Below are 19,620 nucleotides of genomic sequence, written 5' to 3' on the forward strand. Positions count from 1 at the left end.
TGCTACAATATAAAGGAATGCCAAAAACATCACACTAACTGGAAGAAGACAGATGTGAAAGACTACATATCGTATGATTCCATTTATTGAAATGTCCAGGGAATAGGCAAATCTGTAGAGACAGAAAGCAGAGTAGTGGTTTCCTGGGACCAGGTATGGGAATTGCATAGAACTGAATTAGGCACGGGAGAATTTTTTGAGTGATGGAAATATTCAAAAACTAGATTGTGGTGATGGTTGCACAACTCCATAAATCTGCTGAAAAATCACGGAAGTGATTTAAATCATTTAAAACCTTAAAATGGATGAATTTTATGATATATAAATTATACCTCAATAAAGCTGTAAAAAAAAAAGAAGAGATTATATTCTAGCAGATGTTTTTTCCATTAAATTTTACTATCAATTTTAGGTGTTTTTTAAAACTTTAAAATATTAAATATGACTTGATCTCTTAACAAAGTAGTTTTGTAAAACCAGAAAGTAGGTGACCCATCCTCAAATTTAGTGACAGTCTATTTATAAAAGGTATTCCACAGATCACCTATCTCCTTGGCCTGAAGTGGCCTGAAATCATGGACTCTTGGCTCATTTAAGCTAACATCGTTGGCAGGGAACAGTTGTGAAGCTCATCATCTTCGTGCCACTGAGTCTAAGGCATTCAGTTTGTTATATTTTCCATCAATCAAGTCTTGGTGTCATCATAGCATAGCAGAGTTAAAGGAACATCAAATTTCTACTTGCAATGAGTTCTGCTGTTCCCACTCTCTTCCCTTGACTATTTTGACAGCATTTAAATCAGTAATTCTAAAGGTATACATATGAGATGGTAGAGGGACAGGGTCTGTGTGTGGAGGGGCATACAGAATCACCAGGCAGGCCTGTTCAATGTGTACAATGGGTGATAAAAGGTTGATTATACTTCTCAATTAGGATAATGGGCAATAGAAGCAGGTCCTATCTGTCAGATGTACTGGGGAAGCAACAGGTTGAGAATCACTGATTTTAATAAAGCTTAGTATTCATTGTCAAGTGTAAAGATATTTTATGGCACTTATTAATTACATTTAGGAGGATAGTAAAATATTACTGGACTTAATTTTAAGTTTTCACTATATCTAAAGATAGACGTGATACTTTAGTTGTCATTTATATTTTAATAATGTATAACAATAGTGCATGTAGGAAACAAAGTCCAAATGAATACCACTATCAAACTAAAGTTCAAACTGACGATGATGACTATTCACCTCATATCAAACACATTCAGAACATAAATTTAAATCTAATTTTTTTATAGTTATGAAAATTCCCTCAAAGGAATTTTTTCTCTAGTTTAAAAAATGCACTTCTCTCAGTATGGAATATAAAAGGCAATACTCTGTAAAGTTTATGGCCTGCTATAAATGAAGAAACTGTGTAAAAGATCAAAAGAAGAAAATGCTAAATTATAGCTCTGTCGGCCCAGCCCAGTTTCATGGCCTGGGTAGGATATTTTTCACATGGCTGTTGAGAAAAACACCTGATGCCACAAGGTTCTCCAGAAAACCACTGAAATTACACCCACGGTTTCAGGTGATCATACTGACTGGAGTATATTCCTTTAACAGTTTCCATTAAAGTCTGGTAAAATCTGCTCCAAAGATGCATTTTGAACATATTGGACTACACTTACAAACAGATATCCTGTCTTATGCCCTAGCAATGCAATCTTTATTTTTAAAGACACTCTTATTTATTAACCTGAAACTCATAGCTGAGGAATCTCTCCAACCTATTTTGAAAACCCACTGTAGTCCCCACGACGGCACTACAGACATTACAGATACATGTCAGACTGCATTCATGGGGGTCATTAGCCCCTAGTCCTCTCTCAAATTCTAGGACAGGTTCTCACCATTTATGTATTTATAAAGCAATAAAATTTATAAAGCAATAAAAAGGACAAAAGGACAACATTCCATTCCTGTGAATAATAAGCATGGAATGGCTGAAGTTATTAACTGTATTACTAATACAAAGGAGTTTGGAAATAAAATTTGTCACAAAGGGAAACCACTGCAGGAGCACAATTCAAATAACCCTGGTTCCCATTAAGGAAATTATGACAGTAAGTTTAATAATATCTGCAACATGACAAGGAACTGCTCAGCTTTTCAAATGTATATCCACATAGGAATAATTAGAAAGCCAAAACTTAAAAGCAACATTCTCACAAATAAAATGCAGGAAAAAGTAGAATAATGAAGTTTCGAAAGGTGAACCTTATTATATGGTGCCTTAGTTTTGGATCTTGAAGTGTATTTTCCCCCACTATCCAAGCCTTTTCCTGGCAATCAATCAGATGCTTATGAAGATGCATGAACCACTTCTGCGCATTAGACCTGTATCACATGGTTCACTGCGGTACTATATGCCATTACTGCTATACAGGATGCAAAGGAAAGATTTTAGAATTCTAACTCACCAACAAGAGCAGCAGCAGCAACGAAAACCTCACCTTGCAGCATCAACTGGGGCAATTCCACTTAGAAAGCTTAATTCCACTAACTCAGATTTCATTTTGTCTCTGCACCCCAACCTCTTCCACCTCCCCGCTCCCCATCATCTTCCTTTCTTAAGTAGGCATCTTTTGTACAATACAATAAAAGACAAAGAAGACAAACAGAGCAGAGCAAAGAGATATTTCAGCAGGAATGACCGGGAGAGGATGTGGGTAATTTATGTAGGATAGTTCAATGTTCTCAGCCTGAGGAACAGAACTGAGCTCCGAAATCTGAAGTCTCTCAGAGCAAGCATCCCATTTTACCTATGGGAGTTAGACTCGTGATGATAAAGCATTAAGACTGAGATAAACTGAGGTTTAACATAACTTATTAACTGGTTACGCCTTTATTCTCTTCCCATCCACTTTGGATTTTTAATGTTGTATAGATGAGGATGTGAAGATTACACCGGGACAAAAGGCATAAACCAGGACTGCTCCAGGTAAACCTGGACATATGATCCCTGTATGTGTAGGGCAGCTCCCTTTATAAAAAAATACTATTACCACAAAATATTTCTACAGCACAGTTTTTACCCTGTATAGCATTAATTAATTATATACTATTTTAATATGTAATATAAATGAAGTACAGTAATGAACCACGGGGTTAATGTCCTTTTCTCATGGCTAGTGCTGCTGAGGGAGGGGTCATTAATGCATTCACAGCCTACAAGTGCTAATGCACCATTCTGTTTCCCTTGGTTTGAATGACGCTCATTGTTTGTTTTATGCCTCTGCAGTCTCTTTTTTGCTATTATTTTGTGCTCTGATGAACACTTTATTTCCCATGATGGTTGTGTAAAGGAATGCAAGGAAGAGGCCTGGAGGTACCACACACGTGCCAAGAAGAACATCACACTAGATACTAAATTCGAGTTTTGCAATGGGTCAAAGCCTCTTTTAGTAACAAAAATAAAGATAGATAAACTGGACTATATCAAAATTTAAAACTTCTGTGCAAAGGACATAATCAACAGAGTGAAAAAGCAAACTACAGAATGGGAGAAAATATTTGCAAATCATATATCTGATAAGGGGTTAATGTCCAGGACAGCCCAATCTGACCCTGGTTCCATGGGAAGAACAGGCAAGGAGGTTAGGAGGCAGGTAGATGAAGGAAAGCCATGAGGACTCAACACTAAACAATAGGCAGGTAGATGAAGGAAAGCCATGAGGACTCAACACTCAACAATAAAAAAACCAAATAACTCAAATGAAAAATGGGCAAAGGACTTGACCAGATATTTTGCCAAAGAAGACATACAAATAGCCAACAAGCACATGAAAAATGCTCAACATCACGAACCATTAGGGAAATGCAAGTCAAAACTACAATGAGATATACTTCACACCCATCAGGGTGGCTACTATCAAAAAAAGAAAAGAAAACAAGGATTGGTGAGAATGTGGAGAAATTCGTCTTCTGCACTACTGGTAGGAATAAAATGGCACAACTGCTATGAAACACATTAAGGCAATTCCTCAAAAGATTAAAAACAGAACTACCATATGATCCAGCAATCTCATTTCTGGGTGTGTATCTCAAAGAACTGACAGCAGGGACTTGAATGGATAATGAACACCCATGTTATAGTAGCATTATTCACAATAGCCAAAGGTGGGAGCAACCTATGTGCCCACTGATGGATGAATGGATAGACAAACGTGATATATACATACAATGGAATATTATTCAGCCTTCAAAAGGAAGGAAATTCTGATACATGCTACAACATGGATGAACCTTCAGGACATTACCCTAAGTGAAATTAGCCAGATATGAAAGGACAAATATTGTGTGATTCCACCTATACGAGGTACCTAGAGTAGCCAAACTCATAGAGACAGGAAGTAGAAAAGTGGATTCCAGGGGCTGAGGGGAAGGGAAAATAGGGAGCTGCTGTTTAATGGGTACAGAGATTCAGTTATGCAAGATGAAAAAGTTCTAGAGATTAGTTGTACAGCAATGTGAATATATTTAATAAAACTGAGCTGTACACTTTAAAATGGTTAACGTGGTTTTTTTGTAATGTATATATTACGATAATTTTTTTAAAGAAAAGAAAAACATTATCAAGGAAAAAGACTGTCAAAGTTGGCAATTTGGATTTAGTGCAAAGTACTATGACATGGTAACGGGCCCTGTAACATCACTGAAGTCTGGGGGGACAGACCTTGAAGGAAGCAGGAAAAAATTATGCCTGGAAGCACAGAATAACTTCAGGGATCAAAAGAGAATTGAAGCCTGACTGTTAAGGTTATGCCAGGAGCACTTAAGGATAATGCTTAATCACCCTGATGGTGCTGGTTTAGTTAGTTCCTCCATTTCCAGGCACATTCTACCCCACCCGTCACTCCATGGAATGAACTTGTATAAAAAAGGCAGTCAAGATTCCTAACTCCTAGGCAATAATTCACTTGTGGAAGTAACATCTAAAATATTAAAGCTCCAGTAGAACCAAAGTACATGGCTGCTCACTTATATGCCAACAGAACGCACACTGTAGTTTTGTATTCAAGGTTCTCCAAGTTAAGGTTCCCAAGGGCTATTTTCTGGAAATTTGTTTATCCAAAACCTAAGGTTTCTGAAATTCAGCTTATTTATCACACTCCAGATGAGTAGGCATTGGGCTTTTTCACCTCTATGCTTTGCTCATATCCATTCTGTCCGCCGAAAATACTCTAAGTCCCCTAACTGAAATTATACCCTTCATTCAAGGCCCAGCTCAAATGCTGACCTTGAGCAATGTTTTCTCAGTCATTGAAGTCGGAATTGAAGCGGCCTCCATTCGGTATTCACATAACGCTTAAGCACATGCTGCCTCGTATTACAGTTATTCTGTCTTACAACCCTGAATGCAGGGGCCATGTGTCAGAGTCATATCCTTCCAGGGCTGGAATATTCCTTATAAGTTATACAGTAGAACTTCCCCCTTTTCGTGAATTCCCCACGAAAAACTCTGATGCAGGAGTTATCTATCTCTAGCAGTGGGGCATCACCAAGTCTTGAGAAGGCAAGCCCATTCATCTTTGGGCCCTTGGTAACACCTGGGCATGCTTCATGGATGGTCAATGCTCACTATATACTTTTTCCTGAAGAAATGATCTATATATTAAATGTACATACAATGCAAAAACCTGAAACCTACGTATTCCATGTTATTAAGTCTTTCAGAGCCAGTTTCCTCTGCTGTAAAGTAGAAATAATTATATTTTCTTCACATCATTGTCATTAAAACTAATGAAATAACCTATGTAAAACTCCTAATACACTGTGTGCAATAAATGACATTTTAATACTAATTATTATATCAATTTAATACCTTTCTCAATAATCCTTAACTTTACTCATTTGCTGCTTAATTTAATCTGGCTTTTCCCCAGATTTGGGTATAAGTTTTTTTCTGTGGCAAAACAATCCAATCCTCCAAAAGGTTTCTGGAAACTTCTAGCGATCCCAGAAAGGAGGAGAGATAAACATGATTGCATTAAATTCCTTAAAACAGTTTAACATTTCTAAAGAAAGACATTGCAGAATTTTCCAGAGAAAAACGGTGACTATCTTTAAACAAGCAACATGAAAGACTGGGAAAGAGAGAAAATAATTTGTGGACAAAGAAGGATACAGGACTTCAGGAGTGGATCAAGGGCTGATGTTGATGCCAGAAGGTGGAAAATGAAATGCTAAAAAGGGTATTCTTTCTCTTTCTCTCTCTTTCCCTCCCTCTCTTTTCCCCTGCCTCCTCCCCACGGCTCCCTTTCTCTTTTTCTTCCTTCTTTTTCTTCTTTTTGATGAAAGAGTATATTACTAGAGAGGAAGCAAAGAAAAGGTAATTTGAGGGGTTGGTGTTGAGGGGAACGTTCTGCTAATTAAGTTTTCGATGAAAGACTGAAGATGACAGAAAGGGAACAGGGCCAACAGTGCTGAATGGAATGGGATCCGTGAAGAACTGACAAGAGATGGATGTGAGCAAGAGGGCACAATGTAATGAGAAAGACAGGCTTAGAGTTGTTGCTCAATAGGTACTTGTTGAGTGAAAGCATGAAAGACTAAGTAAGTCAGTAAGTGGGGGAAAAGGTCCTGAATTCTGGGATCCAATGCTGAAAAGAAATCTCCTCTACTGGAGTCCTGAGTATAAGGTAACCAAGGTCAGCAAAGGTGATGCAGCTAACGAAAATTTCTGATCAGGGCCTTGCTCATGGGTATCTTGATTCATCACTATGTCCTTGAATTTGCCCTTGACTCTCTGTAGCCCTAGCAAAAGTCCTTCTAGGGCACACACAGAGCCTCAGAATTTCATAAGCATCACAGTACTGCAGCGTTTCTTTAACCGTATATTTTAACTCTCCTAGGAAGAGTCTTCTTTATGTCACAAGGTTTTTCTCTCAACCACCAGTATGAGACTATCTGTTGCCATCTTCTGACATAAATAAGACGCCACTTTGCCAGCCGTGCAGTTTGGCAGTGTGCGCTTGGGTCTGTGGTGCCTGTCGGCAGCCTGCACGCCCCGTGACGGCCTTCCCCTAGCAGAAAGCTGCCACCGGCCTCATTCCCTGCTTCTCAGTATTTTCTCTTTGAGGACACAACTCCGCTCTGTACACTCAACAAAGGCCTCTGGCACAAAACAGGACTTTTCTGACCTAAGATGCCCTTACTCTTGGCTCATTCCCTCCTAATCAATATTTCTTTCTCCTGTAAATCCTAGATTTATATTATTCAAAACTTTGCAGTGAATGGTTCCTTTGCAACAATCACAAACATGGGATTAGACACAGAGCCACTTTTCAAAAAGAGGTTATTAGAATTACAAAACAAAGACTCTGGGGAATTCTAAGTAGAGGCACTTAAGGGCAGTGGGAATACACAGCTCTGGTGCCCAAGTGCTGCCTCCCTGACCTGCTCAGCCATTTACAGGCCCTGTGGCATGAGCAAGTCGCACTCTCCTTAGGGCCACGGGGTCCTCAACTGTAAAATGAGGCAGTAAATATATCTGTGGTGGAAAATAATGTGTACTTCACAGTGCTATGATAAAGATCACATGAAATAATGTGCTGGAAGATACTGTAAACATGGTGGCACAATACCAGTGTTGGTTATTAGTGCTACAGCTGTGACCGGGGCAAGCCTTTGGCATCCTGAGCTCAAACTCAAGTTTGAGCTTCTGTCTTGTTTTGCCTTTTGCCAAATATAAACGGATTCCCTGGTCTCTGAACTGCCTGTGTCACGCCTCTCCGGGCCCATGTCTCAAATAAACAACTGCTGGGTACGAGATTCTGTGTTGCAACGCCTTGCTCTGACCTTGCGGGGATGGGTCACTACTCTACTCTGTGAATGGGCTTACTACATTTAAGCCCCGATGCTGGACCCCAGTTTTGACACAGGGTAACCAGATCTAGGGACATTCATGCCTTCCAACTATAATATCATTCCTCACATCACTCATGGCTGAAACAAAATGATAACAAAATCTCAAAAGGAGGTGTGAGGGTATTCCCATGTGATAACTGCCCTATTTCTCCTTCCCTTTCCAATTAAGCTTGAAAGAGTGGTCTGGACTTAAAACTCTACTTCCTGACCTCCCATTTCATTTATGACTTTCCCTTTAATTTTTTTTTTTAATTGGAACCTTTTTTTTGTTGTTCTTATTTCAGTATATTAACAATATACTTATTCCCTGTTTCTCTTCCTCTTCCTCATTTTTATTTTTATTTTTTTAATAGTCATCAATTTTATACACATCAGTGTATACATGTCAATCCCAATCTCCCAGTTCATCACACCACCACCGCCAGTCCCCCGCCACTTTCCCCCCTTGGTGTCCATAAGTTTGTTCTCTATATCTGTGTCTCAATTTCTGCCCTGCAAACAGGTTCATCTGTCCTATTTTTCTAGGTTCCACAAATATGCATTAATATACGATATTTGTTTTTCTCTTTCTGATTTACTTCACTCTGTATGACAGTCTCTAGATCCATCCACGTCTCAACAAATGACCCAATTTCATTCCTTTTTACGGCTGAGTAATATTCCACTGTATATATGTACCACATCTTCTTTATCTATTTGTCTGTCGATGGGCATTTAGGTTGCTTCCATGACCTGGCTATTGTAAATAGAGCTGCAATGAACATTGGGGTGCATGTGTCTTTTTGAATTATGGTTATCTCTGGGTATATGCCCAGTAGTGGGATTGCTGGATCATATGGTAATTCTATTTTTAGTTTTTAAGGAACCTCCATACTGTTCTCCATAGTGGCTGTATCAATTTACATTCCCACCAACAGTGCAAGAGGGTGCCCTTTTCTCCACACCCTCTCCAGCATTTGTTGTTTGTAGATTTTCTGATGACGCCATTTCTAACTGGTGTGAGGAGATACCTCATTGTAGTTTTGATTTGCATTTGTCTAATAATTAGTGATGTTGAGCAGATTTTCATGTGCTTCTTGGCCATCTGTATGTCTTCTTTGGAGAAATGTCTATTTAGGTCTTCTGCCCATTTTTGGATTGGGTTGTTTGTTTTTTTAATATTGAGCTGCATGAGCTGTTTATATATTTTGGAGATTAATCCTTTGTCCATTGATTCATTTGCAAATATTTTCTCCCATTCTGAGGGTTGTCTTTTCGTCTTGTTTATGGTTTCCTTTGCTGTGCAAAAGCTTTGAAGTTTCATTAGGTCCCATTTGTTTATTTTTGTTTTTATTTCCATTACTCTAGGAGGTGGATCAAAAAAGATCTTGCTGTGATTTATATCAAAGAGTGTTCTTCCTATGTTTTCCTCTAAGAGTTTTATAGTGTCCGGTCTTACATTTAGGTCTCTAATCCATTTTGAGTTTATTTTTGTGTATGGTGTTAGGGAGCGTTCTAATTTCATTCTTAAACATGTAGCTCTCCGGTTTTCCCAGCACCACTTATTGAAGAGGCTGTCTATTCTACATTGTATATTCTTGCCTCCTTTGTCATAGATTAGTTGACCATAGGTGCGTGGGTTTATCTCTGGGCTTTCTATCTTGTCCCATTGATCTATGTTTCTGTTTTTGTGACAGTACTATATTGTCTTGATTACTGTAGCTCTGTAGTATAGTCTGAAGTCAGGGAGACTGATTCCTCCAGCTCCTTTTTTTCCCTCAAGACTGCTCTGGCTATTCGGGGTCTTTTGTGTTTCCATACAAATTTTAAGATTTTTTGTTCTAGTTCCATAAAAACTGCCTTTGATAATTTGATAGGGATTGCATTGAATCTGTAGATTGCTTTGGGTAGTAGAGTCATTTTCACAATATTGATTCTTCCAATCCAAGAACATGGTATATCTCTCCATCTGTTGGTATCATCTTTAATTTCTTTCATCAGTGTCTTACAGTTTTCTGCATACAGGTCTTTTGTCTCCCTAGGTAGATTTATTCCTAGGTATTTTATTCTTTTCATTGCAATGTAAATGGGAGTGTTTCCTTAATTTCTTTTTCACATTTTTCATCATTAGTGTATAGGAATGCAAGAGATTTCTGAGCATTAATTTTGTATCCTGCAACTTTACCAAATTCATTGATTAGCTCTAGTAGTTTTCTGGTGGCATCTTTAGGATTCTCCATGTATAGTATCATGTCATCTGCAAACAGTGACACTTTTACTTCTTCTTTTCCAATTTGTATTCCTTTAATTTCTTCTTCTTCTCTGATTGCCATGGCTAGGACTTCCAAAACTATGTTGAATAATAGTGGTGAGAGTAGACATCCTTGTCTTGCTCCTGATCTTAGAGAAAATGCTTTCAGTTTTTCAGCACTGAGAGTGATGTTTGCTATGGGTTTGTCGTATATGGCCTTTATTATGTTGAGGTAGGTTCCCTCTATGCCCACTTTCTGGAGAGTTTTTATCATAAATGGGTGTTGAATTTTGCCAAAAGCTTTTTCTGCATCTATTGAGATGATCATATGGTTTTTCTTCTTCAATTTGTTAATATGGTGAATCACATTGATTGATTTGCATATATTGAAGAATCCTTGCATCCCTGGGATTAATCCCACTTGATCATGGTGTATGATCCTTTTAATGTGTTGTTGGATTCTGTTTGCTAGTGTTTTGTTGAGGATTTCTGCATCTATATTCATCAGTGATATTGGTCTGTAATTTTCTTTTTTTGTAGTACCTTTGTCTGGTTTTGGTATCAGGGTGATGGTGGCCTCATAGAGTGAGATTGGGAATGTTCCTTCCTCCGCAATTTTTTGGAAGAGTTTGAGAAGGATGGGTGTTAGCTCTTCTCTAAATGTTTGATAGAATTCACCTGTGAAGCCATCTGGTCCTGGACTTTTGTTTTTGAAAGATTTTTAATCACAGTTTCAATTTCATTACTTGTGATTGGTCTGTTCATATTTTCTATTTCTTCCTGGTTCAGTCTTGGAAGGTATACCTTTCTAAAGATTTGTCCATTTCTTCCAGGTTGTCCATTTTATTGTCATAGAGTTGCTTGTAGTAGTCTGTTAGGATGCTTTGTATATCTGTGATGTCTGTTGTAACTACTCCTTTTTCATTTCTAATTTTATTGATTTGAGTCCTCTCCCTTGTTTTCTTGATGAGTCTGGCTAATGGTTTATCAATTTTGTTTATCTTCTCAAAGAACCAGCTTTTAGTTTTATTGATCTTTGCTACTGTTTTCTTTGTTTCTATTTATTTCTGCTCTGATCTTTATGATTTCTTTCCTTCTGCTAACTTTGGGTTTTCTTCGTTCTTCTTTCTCTAATTGCTTTAGGTGTAAGTTTAGATTGTTTATTTGAGATTTTTCTTGATTCTTGAGGTAGGCTTGTATAGCTATAAACTTCCCTCTTAGAACTGCTTTTGCTGCATCCCATTGGTTTTGGATCATCATGTTTTCATTGTCATTTGTCTCTAGGTGTTTTTTGATTTCCTCTTTGATTTCTTCAGTGATCTCTTGGTTATTTAGTAACATATTGTTTAGCCTCCATGTGTTTGTGTTTCTTACGTATTTTCCCCTGTAATTCATTTCTAATCTCATAGCATTGTGGTCAGAAAAGATGTTTGATATGATTTCAATTTTCTTAAATTTACCAAGGCTTGATTTGTGACCCAAGATGTGATGTATCCTGGAGAATGTTCCATGCACACTTGAGAAGAAAGTGTAATCTGCTGTTTTTGGTTGGAATGTCCTATAAATATCAATTAAATCTATATGGTTTATTGTGTCATTTAAAGCTTGTGTTTCCTTATTTATTTTCATTTTGGATGATCTGTCCATTGGTGTAAGTGAGGTGTTGAAGTCCCCCACTATTATTGTGTTACTGTCTATTTCCTCTTTTATAGCTTTGAAGTTTCATTAGGTTGTTTTTGTAGGTTCAGTCAAAACAATAGGTTGTTTTCGTAGGTTCTTTTCTTCTCTTGTGTCTCCCACTTAGAGAAGTTCCTTTAGCATTTGTTGTAGAGCTGGTTTGGTGGTGCTGAATTCTCTTAGCTTCTGCTTGTCTGTAAAGGTTTTAATTTCTCCATCGAATCTGAATGAGATCCTTGCTGGGTAGAGTAATCTTGGTTACTCTAGCAATCAGAGGGTAGTGTTAAGTTTTTAAGAAAGTCTTGGTTTCCTCTAGGTCTAACTCACATATAGGATAGTTGCCAGTAAGTTGTGGGTATGTAATAAAAATTGCTATGTCATGTTTCAGGATTAGCAGGAGGGGTGCCTGCCTCTGCCCTTTGGGCTGGGGTGGAAGGAAGCTATGAATGCTAGAGTGGAGGACAGGTTTTCTATGAGGTAGAAGCACATGTGTCACAGCAGTGAAATTCTTCACATCTCCTCAGCCTCTTTCCAGGTTTTTCCCTGGGAGTAAAATGCAGAAAGTAGTACTTCCTACGTGAGGATGAAGGAAGGAGGAAAGAGGCCATGGAGAGCTCACCGGTACCATCACTGGACTGAGAGACATGTAGTTAATCCCCTTCCTCACTCCTGAGCTCCATATTACTGTCCGACTGAGTCTGGAGCCTCTGGGCTTTTCTGTTCCTTTGGCAGCACTCGCTGATAGATTCTGGGCTGCTGATTCCTCTCTTGGATTATCCATCTTCTAGGAATTTGTTGAACTTGCATTTGCTGATGGTCATTTTTCTATTGTCCTCACTTTTGCTGGGTTTGTTATTTTATTGAAGACTTGGTAGAGAGGAGAAAAATGATTATCTTTGGTCTGTGGTCCTCACCCAGAAATCAATGGATTTGATTCAGTGCAGACGTCTAATATTAAATCTTACCCTGAACCGTCCCTGGCCAAGCTCATCAATGACCCACTGTTTAATCCAATGCATGTCTTTATGTCTTTTCCTACCTACTCTCTCTGTAACATCTCAATAACCTCCCTCCTTCCTGAATGTTCTTTTGATTTCCACCACACTACTCTCACCTGGTTTCCTTCTGCCTTTCTGGCCACTTCTTTCAGGCTCATTGCCACACCTCCTGTTCTCTACCCGTAAATATCAGTGGTTCCTTAAGGTGCCATTAGATCTTTGCCTTTATTTATGCTACACATTCTCCCTAGATCTTGTGACCCAATGCGCTCTTCTAAATGCTACTCTTGCAGTGTCTAAACAGTCCCTCTCCTAACAAGCCTTCCCTTACCCTGCAAGGCTGAGGTAGGTGCCCTGACTAATGTCCCCACAGCACCCAAGAGACTATTCTAGAAATTCTCACACTGCACCATATTGTCTGCTCATGAGTCTGTTTCCTCCTCCAACCTTAAGCTCCCTGAGAGCCTGAGAATGTGTTTTTCATCCCCAGAAATTCACCTGGTGCATAGCGGGTGATCAATAAATATTTGCCCTGTTGAATTGAGATCATGGATATTTAAAAATGCTTTGTGTTTTATGCATGTTATTACTGGTAATAACAGTGAAATTCACACTTTGAAGAAAAAAATCTGCCAAGTAAAGATAAACCTCAAGTGAATCAGAGAAAATCAAATCCTTAATTTGTGTAATATAAATTAATGATGCTATGTAGAAATTAATGATGCACATCTTCATGTGAGAAATATATCCTCTTCATTCCTTCACATCTCTTTAGAGCCAAAACCAATATAAATTTCTCCCATCAAAAAGTCTCAAACCCACATTATAGCAGCATTATTCACAATAGCCAAAAGGGGGAAACAACTCAAGTGTCCACTGATGGATGAATGGGTAAACAAAATGTGGTCTGTACACAATGGAACATTATACAGCCTTCAAAAGGAAGGAAATTCTGACACATGCTATAACATGGATAAACCTTGAATATATTATGCTAAGTGAAATAATTCAGTCACAAAAGGGCAAATACCGTACAATTTAATTTATGTGAGCTATCCTAGAGTAGTCAAATACATAGAAACAGAAATTAAAATGTTGGTTGCCAGGGCTGGTGGAGATGGGGAATGAGGAGTTTTTTGCAAGATGAAAACCATTATGGAGATGGAATGATAATGATAGTTGTACAACAGTGTGAATGTCCTTAATGCCACTGAATTCTACACTTGAAAAGGGTTAAGATGGTAAATTTTATATTATGTATATTTTGCTACAATTAAGAATAAAATAAAAAGTCTCATATGTAATAATGCTATATTTTGTCAGAATATTTTCCAAACAAAATTCTGACCTATGTTTAAAATGAAAATAAATTAATCAAATTATGGAGATAATAAGGAGAGGTATCTCAAATACAAGAAACACTATGAAGGATAAAAACATAATAATAGTTTCCATTTATTGGAGCTTATTTGATGCCAGGCACTGTGCTAAATGCTTTACATGGATTAATTCATTCAAAACGACAAGAGACAGAGAGAGATTAGAGACGTTAAGTCACTTGCTGTCAGTCTTACAGCTAAAAAGTGGCAGAAATAGATCAATCCCAGGAGCTCTGGCTTAAAGCCCATACCATGACCTACTACCTGCCTGGACACTTTGGGATCAGAGGGCTGGTGAGAAGGACACATTAAAACTTTCCCTAAGCTTCAAACTTAAGAGACTAATGAAAACAAAATTAACGACCTGTGGAGTACCCTCTCTGTGCCTAGCACACAAGGAATGGAAGAGAGTCAAATCAGCTGACTATCAAGGGAGACAGACCTCTATATAAATAACAAGGCGGTACAAGCCTGAGCTGCCTAAGAGGTAGGAACAGAGGAGAGGACTTGTAATCGAGTACCTCACCTAAACCTACACAATTCCTGGCTGAACAAATACTGGCTAAAGGAAATAAAATTAGTCTATAAGAATGTATTCTATCTCTGAATGCATTTGAAAACAAAAAGGCAAAAGGATCAACCTTGCTTTCTTCCCCTCAAAGAGAAGAAATTTAACAGATTATGGCAATCATTGACGTTCAAATCACAATAAACAGGAAACTGACATTTTGTTCAGATTATACTTTAAAACACAATGTTATAGGTATCACATGTTAACATGTTCCCATATTGAAGATTCTAGGAGGCATATGATGATTACATGAAATGTAAACTGCCACAGAAAATTCACACTGCAACTTGAATAGCTTCATTGCTCTTGAGAGAGATTGAGAGATTATGAGAACACAGACACTGGAGTGATCTACCCCAGATTCAAGCAGTTTTCCTTGTACCTTCCTGCTGTTCTGCATTTCTTTCAGACTTAACATCTGTCCCCACATCATCCCAAGGAAACACCTGATAATGTGTTAATGCCAAGAACTGGAGGGACGTGTCTCACCTCCAGAGGTTTAAAATAATTGCTACTTGCTATGCTTACTTCAAAAATCAAATTGAAATCTTCTATACTAAGATACCAAGTTACTATTTTTCACTGCACTCTGAAGAATTCTATGTGAATATATACTATACCTTGTTCCAATATCAAGCCAGCTGCCATAATCTTTGATCAAGAAGAAAAAATGCTGTAAAATAAAACAAAATATGGCTTCATTAAAAACAAAGGCTATATAGATTCAGCCTAAAAGCAACTTTGTTTTAGGATTATGTCCTTCAGATTTCTGACCCCTCAGAACCACTATCTGACTGGAATCAATAAGAATTCGCCCTTTATTGAAATTTTTGCTTGGACTAAAATGAGCAATAGCTTAAAAGCCACAAACAGCATTGCCATTCAATCATATAAGCACAAAAGTGACATCTTGAATAACTAGAAGAAAACCCAGCCAACTTTCATAAAAGACACTAAGTATCGATAATACCAAAGACTGCAGTGAAAGGAAGCCGTATCATCTATTCATCAGCAAACATTTACTGACCGCCTACTATGTGCTAATCCTTGTGTTAGGTCCTGGAGATAAACTCTCTTTCAGGAGATTTATAATCTAGTGACTGATTCAGTCAATTTATCAGGCGTGTGTGTGTGTGTGTGTGTGTGTGTGATGAGTGTTATGATTGGAAATACAGGCAAGTACAGGAGCACAAAGAAAGGGGCACACACCCCAGCTGGGGTAATAAGGGAAGGTTGTCCCAATAAAAAGTCTAAAAATCTAAGTGACAAGTAAGAGTCAGAGGAAAGAGGAGGTTGGAGAGATCCGGGGAGAAGTTTGTTTCTGACAGAGGGAGTAACGCTTATAAACATCAAGAGTCCAGGTAGAGCTTGGCAGGTCCAAGGTGAGGCTGGGTAGAGGAAACAAGGAGGGAGAGGAGAGATACAATGCCAGTCAGGTAAGCAGAACTTAGACCACACATGGCTCTCTAAGTTAAACTCAGCAGTCTGATTCTTCATATAAAATTAATCAGAGAATTTAAATTCTCTTCTGTTAACATGTCTTTGTCTATTTGCCACTTTGTGAGCAAAACTGAAAGCTAATTTGTTCTAACATTATGTGTGGTCAATTTCAGAAATATATCCAGTTCGATACAACATAAAAATGTTCTCATCTGAATCAAGTGACTAGGAATCTGATTTGGGAAGTTACCCTAACATTCGTCTCTCAGCACTTCCAGCATAAGATGTGTAGTGAAGAATTAACCCTATCTAAAGAGAGGTCTGGCCTCTACCTTCAGCTACTAGGAGGTGATTACTAGGTCCTGCCTGATAGGAGTGTTTTGCCTGGGGGACCTCAGCCATTGGACAGTTTAATAATGTGATTTATGTTCAGGGCTTTGGGCCGTGTGTTATCAGTTCTACCTCTAGAAGGACTGGAGATTAAAGGTTGGCCACGGGAACAATATACGATTGGGCTCCAATAAAAAGCCTGGACATCGAGGTTCTGGTGAGCCTGGCTGGCAGTACTCCACGTGCACTGTCACACATCACTGCCGGTAGAGCACGGCTGTCCCAGCTTCACGGGGAGAGTATGGCCAGACCTGGACCCCTTCTGGACTCTGCCCTCTGCGTTTCTTCCCTTGGCTGATTTTAATCTGTCTCCTTTCCCTATAATAAGCCACACTTGTGGATATAACAGTCTTCAGTGAATTCTGTGAGTCCATCTAGTGAATTATCAAACATTAGGGTAGTTTGGGGAACCCTCCTGAACTTGCAGGTGTAAAATGGGTTCTTTTTGTTAATACATTACATACTAGAGGCCCACCTACCTGTTCTGCACTAGAACCCATTATTAGAGCTAGCATCTTGATAACATCATCCCACTCTGTTCCCTCTTTCATTCCTTCCCTTCCTCCTCCCCTCTTTTTCCCTTTCTTTTTCAATCTGACAGAATGGTTAAAAATCAGCACTTCAAGTAGGAAAATGGTATATTACCTAAACCTAAAGTTAGTTTTTTCTGTTAACTTCCTATGGAAGTTTCATTTCAAATACAATGTACCACTGAAGACTGTGTATAAAGTGACAGATTCTAATAAATCAAGTTAGAAGATTTCTGACACTCTAAGAAGAGCACTCTTACCACATTATAGGTCATATAAAAAGAAAGTCATTTATGTGTAAATTATGCCAGCACTTATAACTCAGTATGTAAAGAGTTCACGTACAGAAATGCATTCATATTTCACTTGATTAAATCAACTCATTGGGGGACTTCCCTGGTGGCACAGTGGTTGAGAATCTGCCTGCCAATGCAGGGGACACGGGTTCGAGCCCTGGTCCAGGAAGATCCCACATACCACAGAGCAACTAAGCCCGTGCGCCACAACTACTGAGCCTGAGCTCTAGAGCCCGCAAGTCACAACTACTGAGCCTGCGTGCCACAACTACTGAAGCTCGCACACCTAGAGCCCATGCTCCACGACAAAAGAAGCCACCGCAATGAGAAGCCCGCGCACTGCAACAAAGAGTAGCCCCGCTCACTGCAACTAGAGAAAGCCTGCGCACAGCAACGAAGACCCAATGCAGCCAAACGTACATAAATAAATAAATTAATATATATATATAAAAAAATCAACTCATTGTTTAGCTTGTCAATCTTATTTATATTGAATATCCAGTAATGCCTTACCAAAGCCATGATGTCTGATATGTTGATAACCATGAGAAAAAGACTGGAAAAAAATAAAGAAAAAACACATGTAATACTGCAGACACATTTTAAAAGCACATTAAAATCAAAATGAAAATAATCAAATAATCTAACATTCTGTTATTAGTATTTCTGCTTCTGAAAATACTACATTTGACAAAGGCTCTTTTCACATTATCATGGACTACTGTCCCACAGTGATGGGTTAGACTTCAAAAATGTTATTTAACACTTTGAATATTTATTTCAATGGTATGAAAGGGACATGATAGAGAACAAACATATGGACACCAAGGGGGGACAGCAGCGGGGGGGTGGGGGTGCTGTGATGAACTGGGAGATTGGGATTGACATGTATACACTGATGTGTATAAAATTGATGACTAATAAGAACCTGCTGTGTAAAAAAAAATAAATAAAATTTTAAAAAGAAAGGGACATGAATTATGATTTTTTAAATTAAAGTTTTTATTTTAGATAATTATGGATTCACATGCAACTGCAAGAAATGATATAGAGGGAACCCATGTACCCTCTGCCCAGTTTCCCCCACTGGTAACATCTTACAAAACTATAGCACAATATCACAACCAGGATACCGACATTGATTCTATCAAGATACAGAATGTTTCCATCATCACAAGGATCCCTCATGATACTCTTTTATAGCTACATCTATCCTCCTCTTGCTTACTCTCTGTCTAATCTCCAGTCCCTGGAAACCACTAATCTGTTCTCTGTTTCTATAATTTTGTTATTTCAGGAGTGTTGTACAAGTGGAATCATTTGAATCACTTATAACATTTTGGGATTGCCTTTTTCACTCAGCACAATTCTCTTGAGATTCATCTAAGGTTCTGTGTGTATCAATAGTTTGCTCCTTTTTATTGCCATTATACCACAATTTGTTTAACCATTCAAGCACCAAAGGACATCAGGGTGGTTTCCAGTTTATGGCTATTACAAATAAGCTGCTATAAACATTTGTGTACAGTTTTTGTGCAAACACAAGTTTTCATTTCTCTAGGAAAAAGAGCCGAGTGCAGTTACTGGATTATGTTGTTTGCGCAGTTTCATGTGAAACTGGATAACTCTTTTCAGAGTAGTTGTACTATTTTACATTCCCACCAGCAATGTCTGAGAGCAATTTCTTTGCATCCTCCGCAGCATTTGGTGATGTCACTATTTTTAATTTTTTGCTTCTTCATCATTATTTTGTCAGTTATAGATTTTACTCTGGGTGGTTTTACCTTTTTACAGTGTTATTTGTTGTTGTTTCTACCAAGTCTAATTTTTCCTGGGTCAAATTTTAGTGCTCTATGGAACCAAAAGGGGGACGTTCTTAAGTCAGTCTTGTGTATAAAAGAAATGTCACAATGTGTAGTAGTAGCCATTTCCAGTTTTATTTTGTGCTGATAACTTCTACCACTAATTTAGCACATAGGTTTTCAGTTTCTATTGTATGCCAGCCACTGTTCTTGTTGCTGGTAAAACATTGGTGAACAGAGCCTACCATCTACTCAGGGAGACAAATAATAAATAGAATGTTTGTAATAACAATAAAATGTCAGGTGGTGTTAAATGTCAGGAAGAAAAGTCAATTGATCGGGGGAGACCTCTATGAGGAGAAGACATTTAAGTAGAGACCTGTGTGAACAG

The 19,620-nt window shown here is 38.3% G+C and overlaps 1 protein-coding gene across 3 annotated transcripts in view; it reads right to left on the reverse strand.

Annotated features, from left to right (window-relative positions):
* PIGN (phosphatidylinositol glycan anchor biosynthesis class N) overlaps positions 1-19,620 on the reverse strand; it is a 110,825-nt gene that overhangs the window by 6,568 nt on the left and 84,637 nt on the right. For all 3 annotated transcript variants that reach the window (XM_060310702.1, XM_030868104.2, XM_030868099.2), the window contains 2 exons: positions 17,941-17,983; positions 15,392-15,444 (listed from right to left, as the gene is read on the reverse strand). In XM_060310702.1, the coding sequence (XP_060166685.1) occupies positions 15,392-15,444; positions 17,941-17,983 (96 nt within the window). The remainder of the gene's footprint in view (positions 1-15,391; positions 15,445-17,940; positions 17,984-19,620) is intronic.

Source organism: Globicephala melas, chromosome 13, assembly GCF_963455315.2.
Source record: "Globicephala melas chromosome 13, mGloMel1.2, whole genome shotgun sequence".
NCBI classification, from domain to species: domain Eukaryota; kingdom Metazoa; phylum Chordata; class Mammalia; order Artiodactyla; family Delphinidae; genus Globicephala; species Globicephala melas.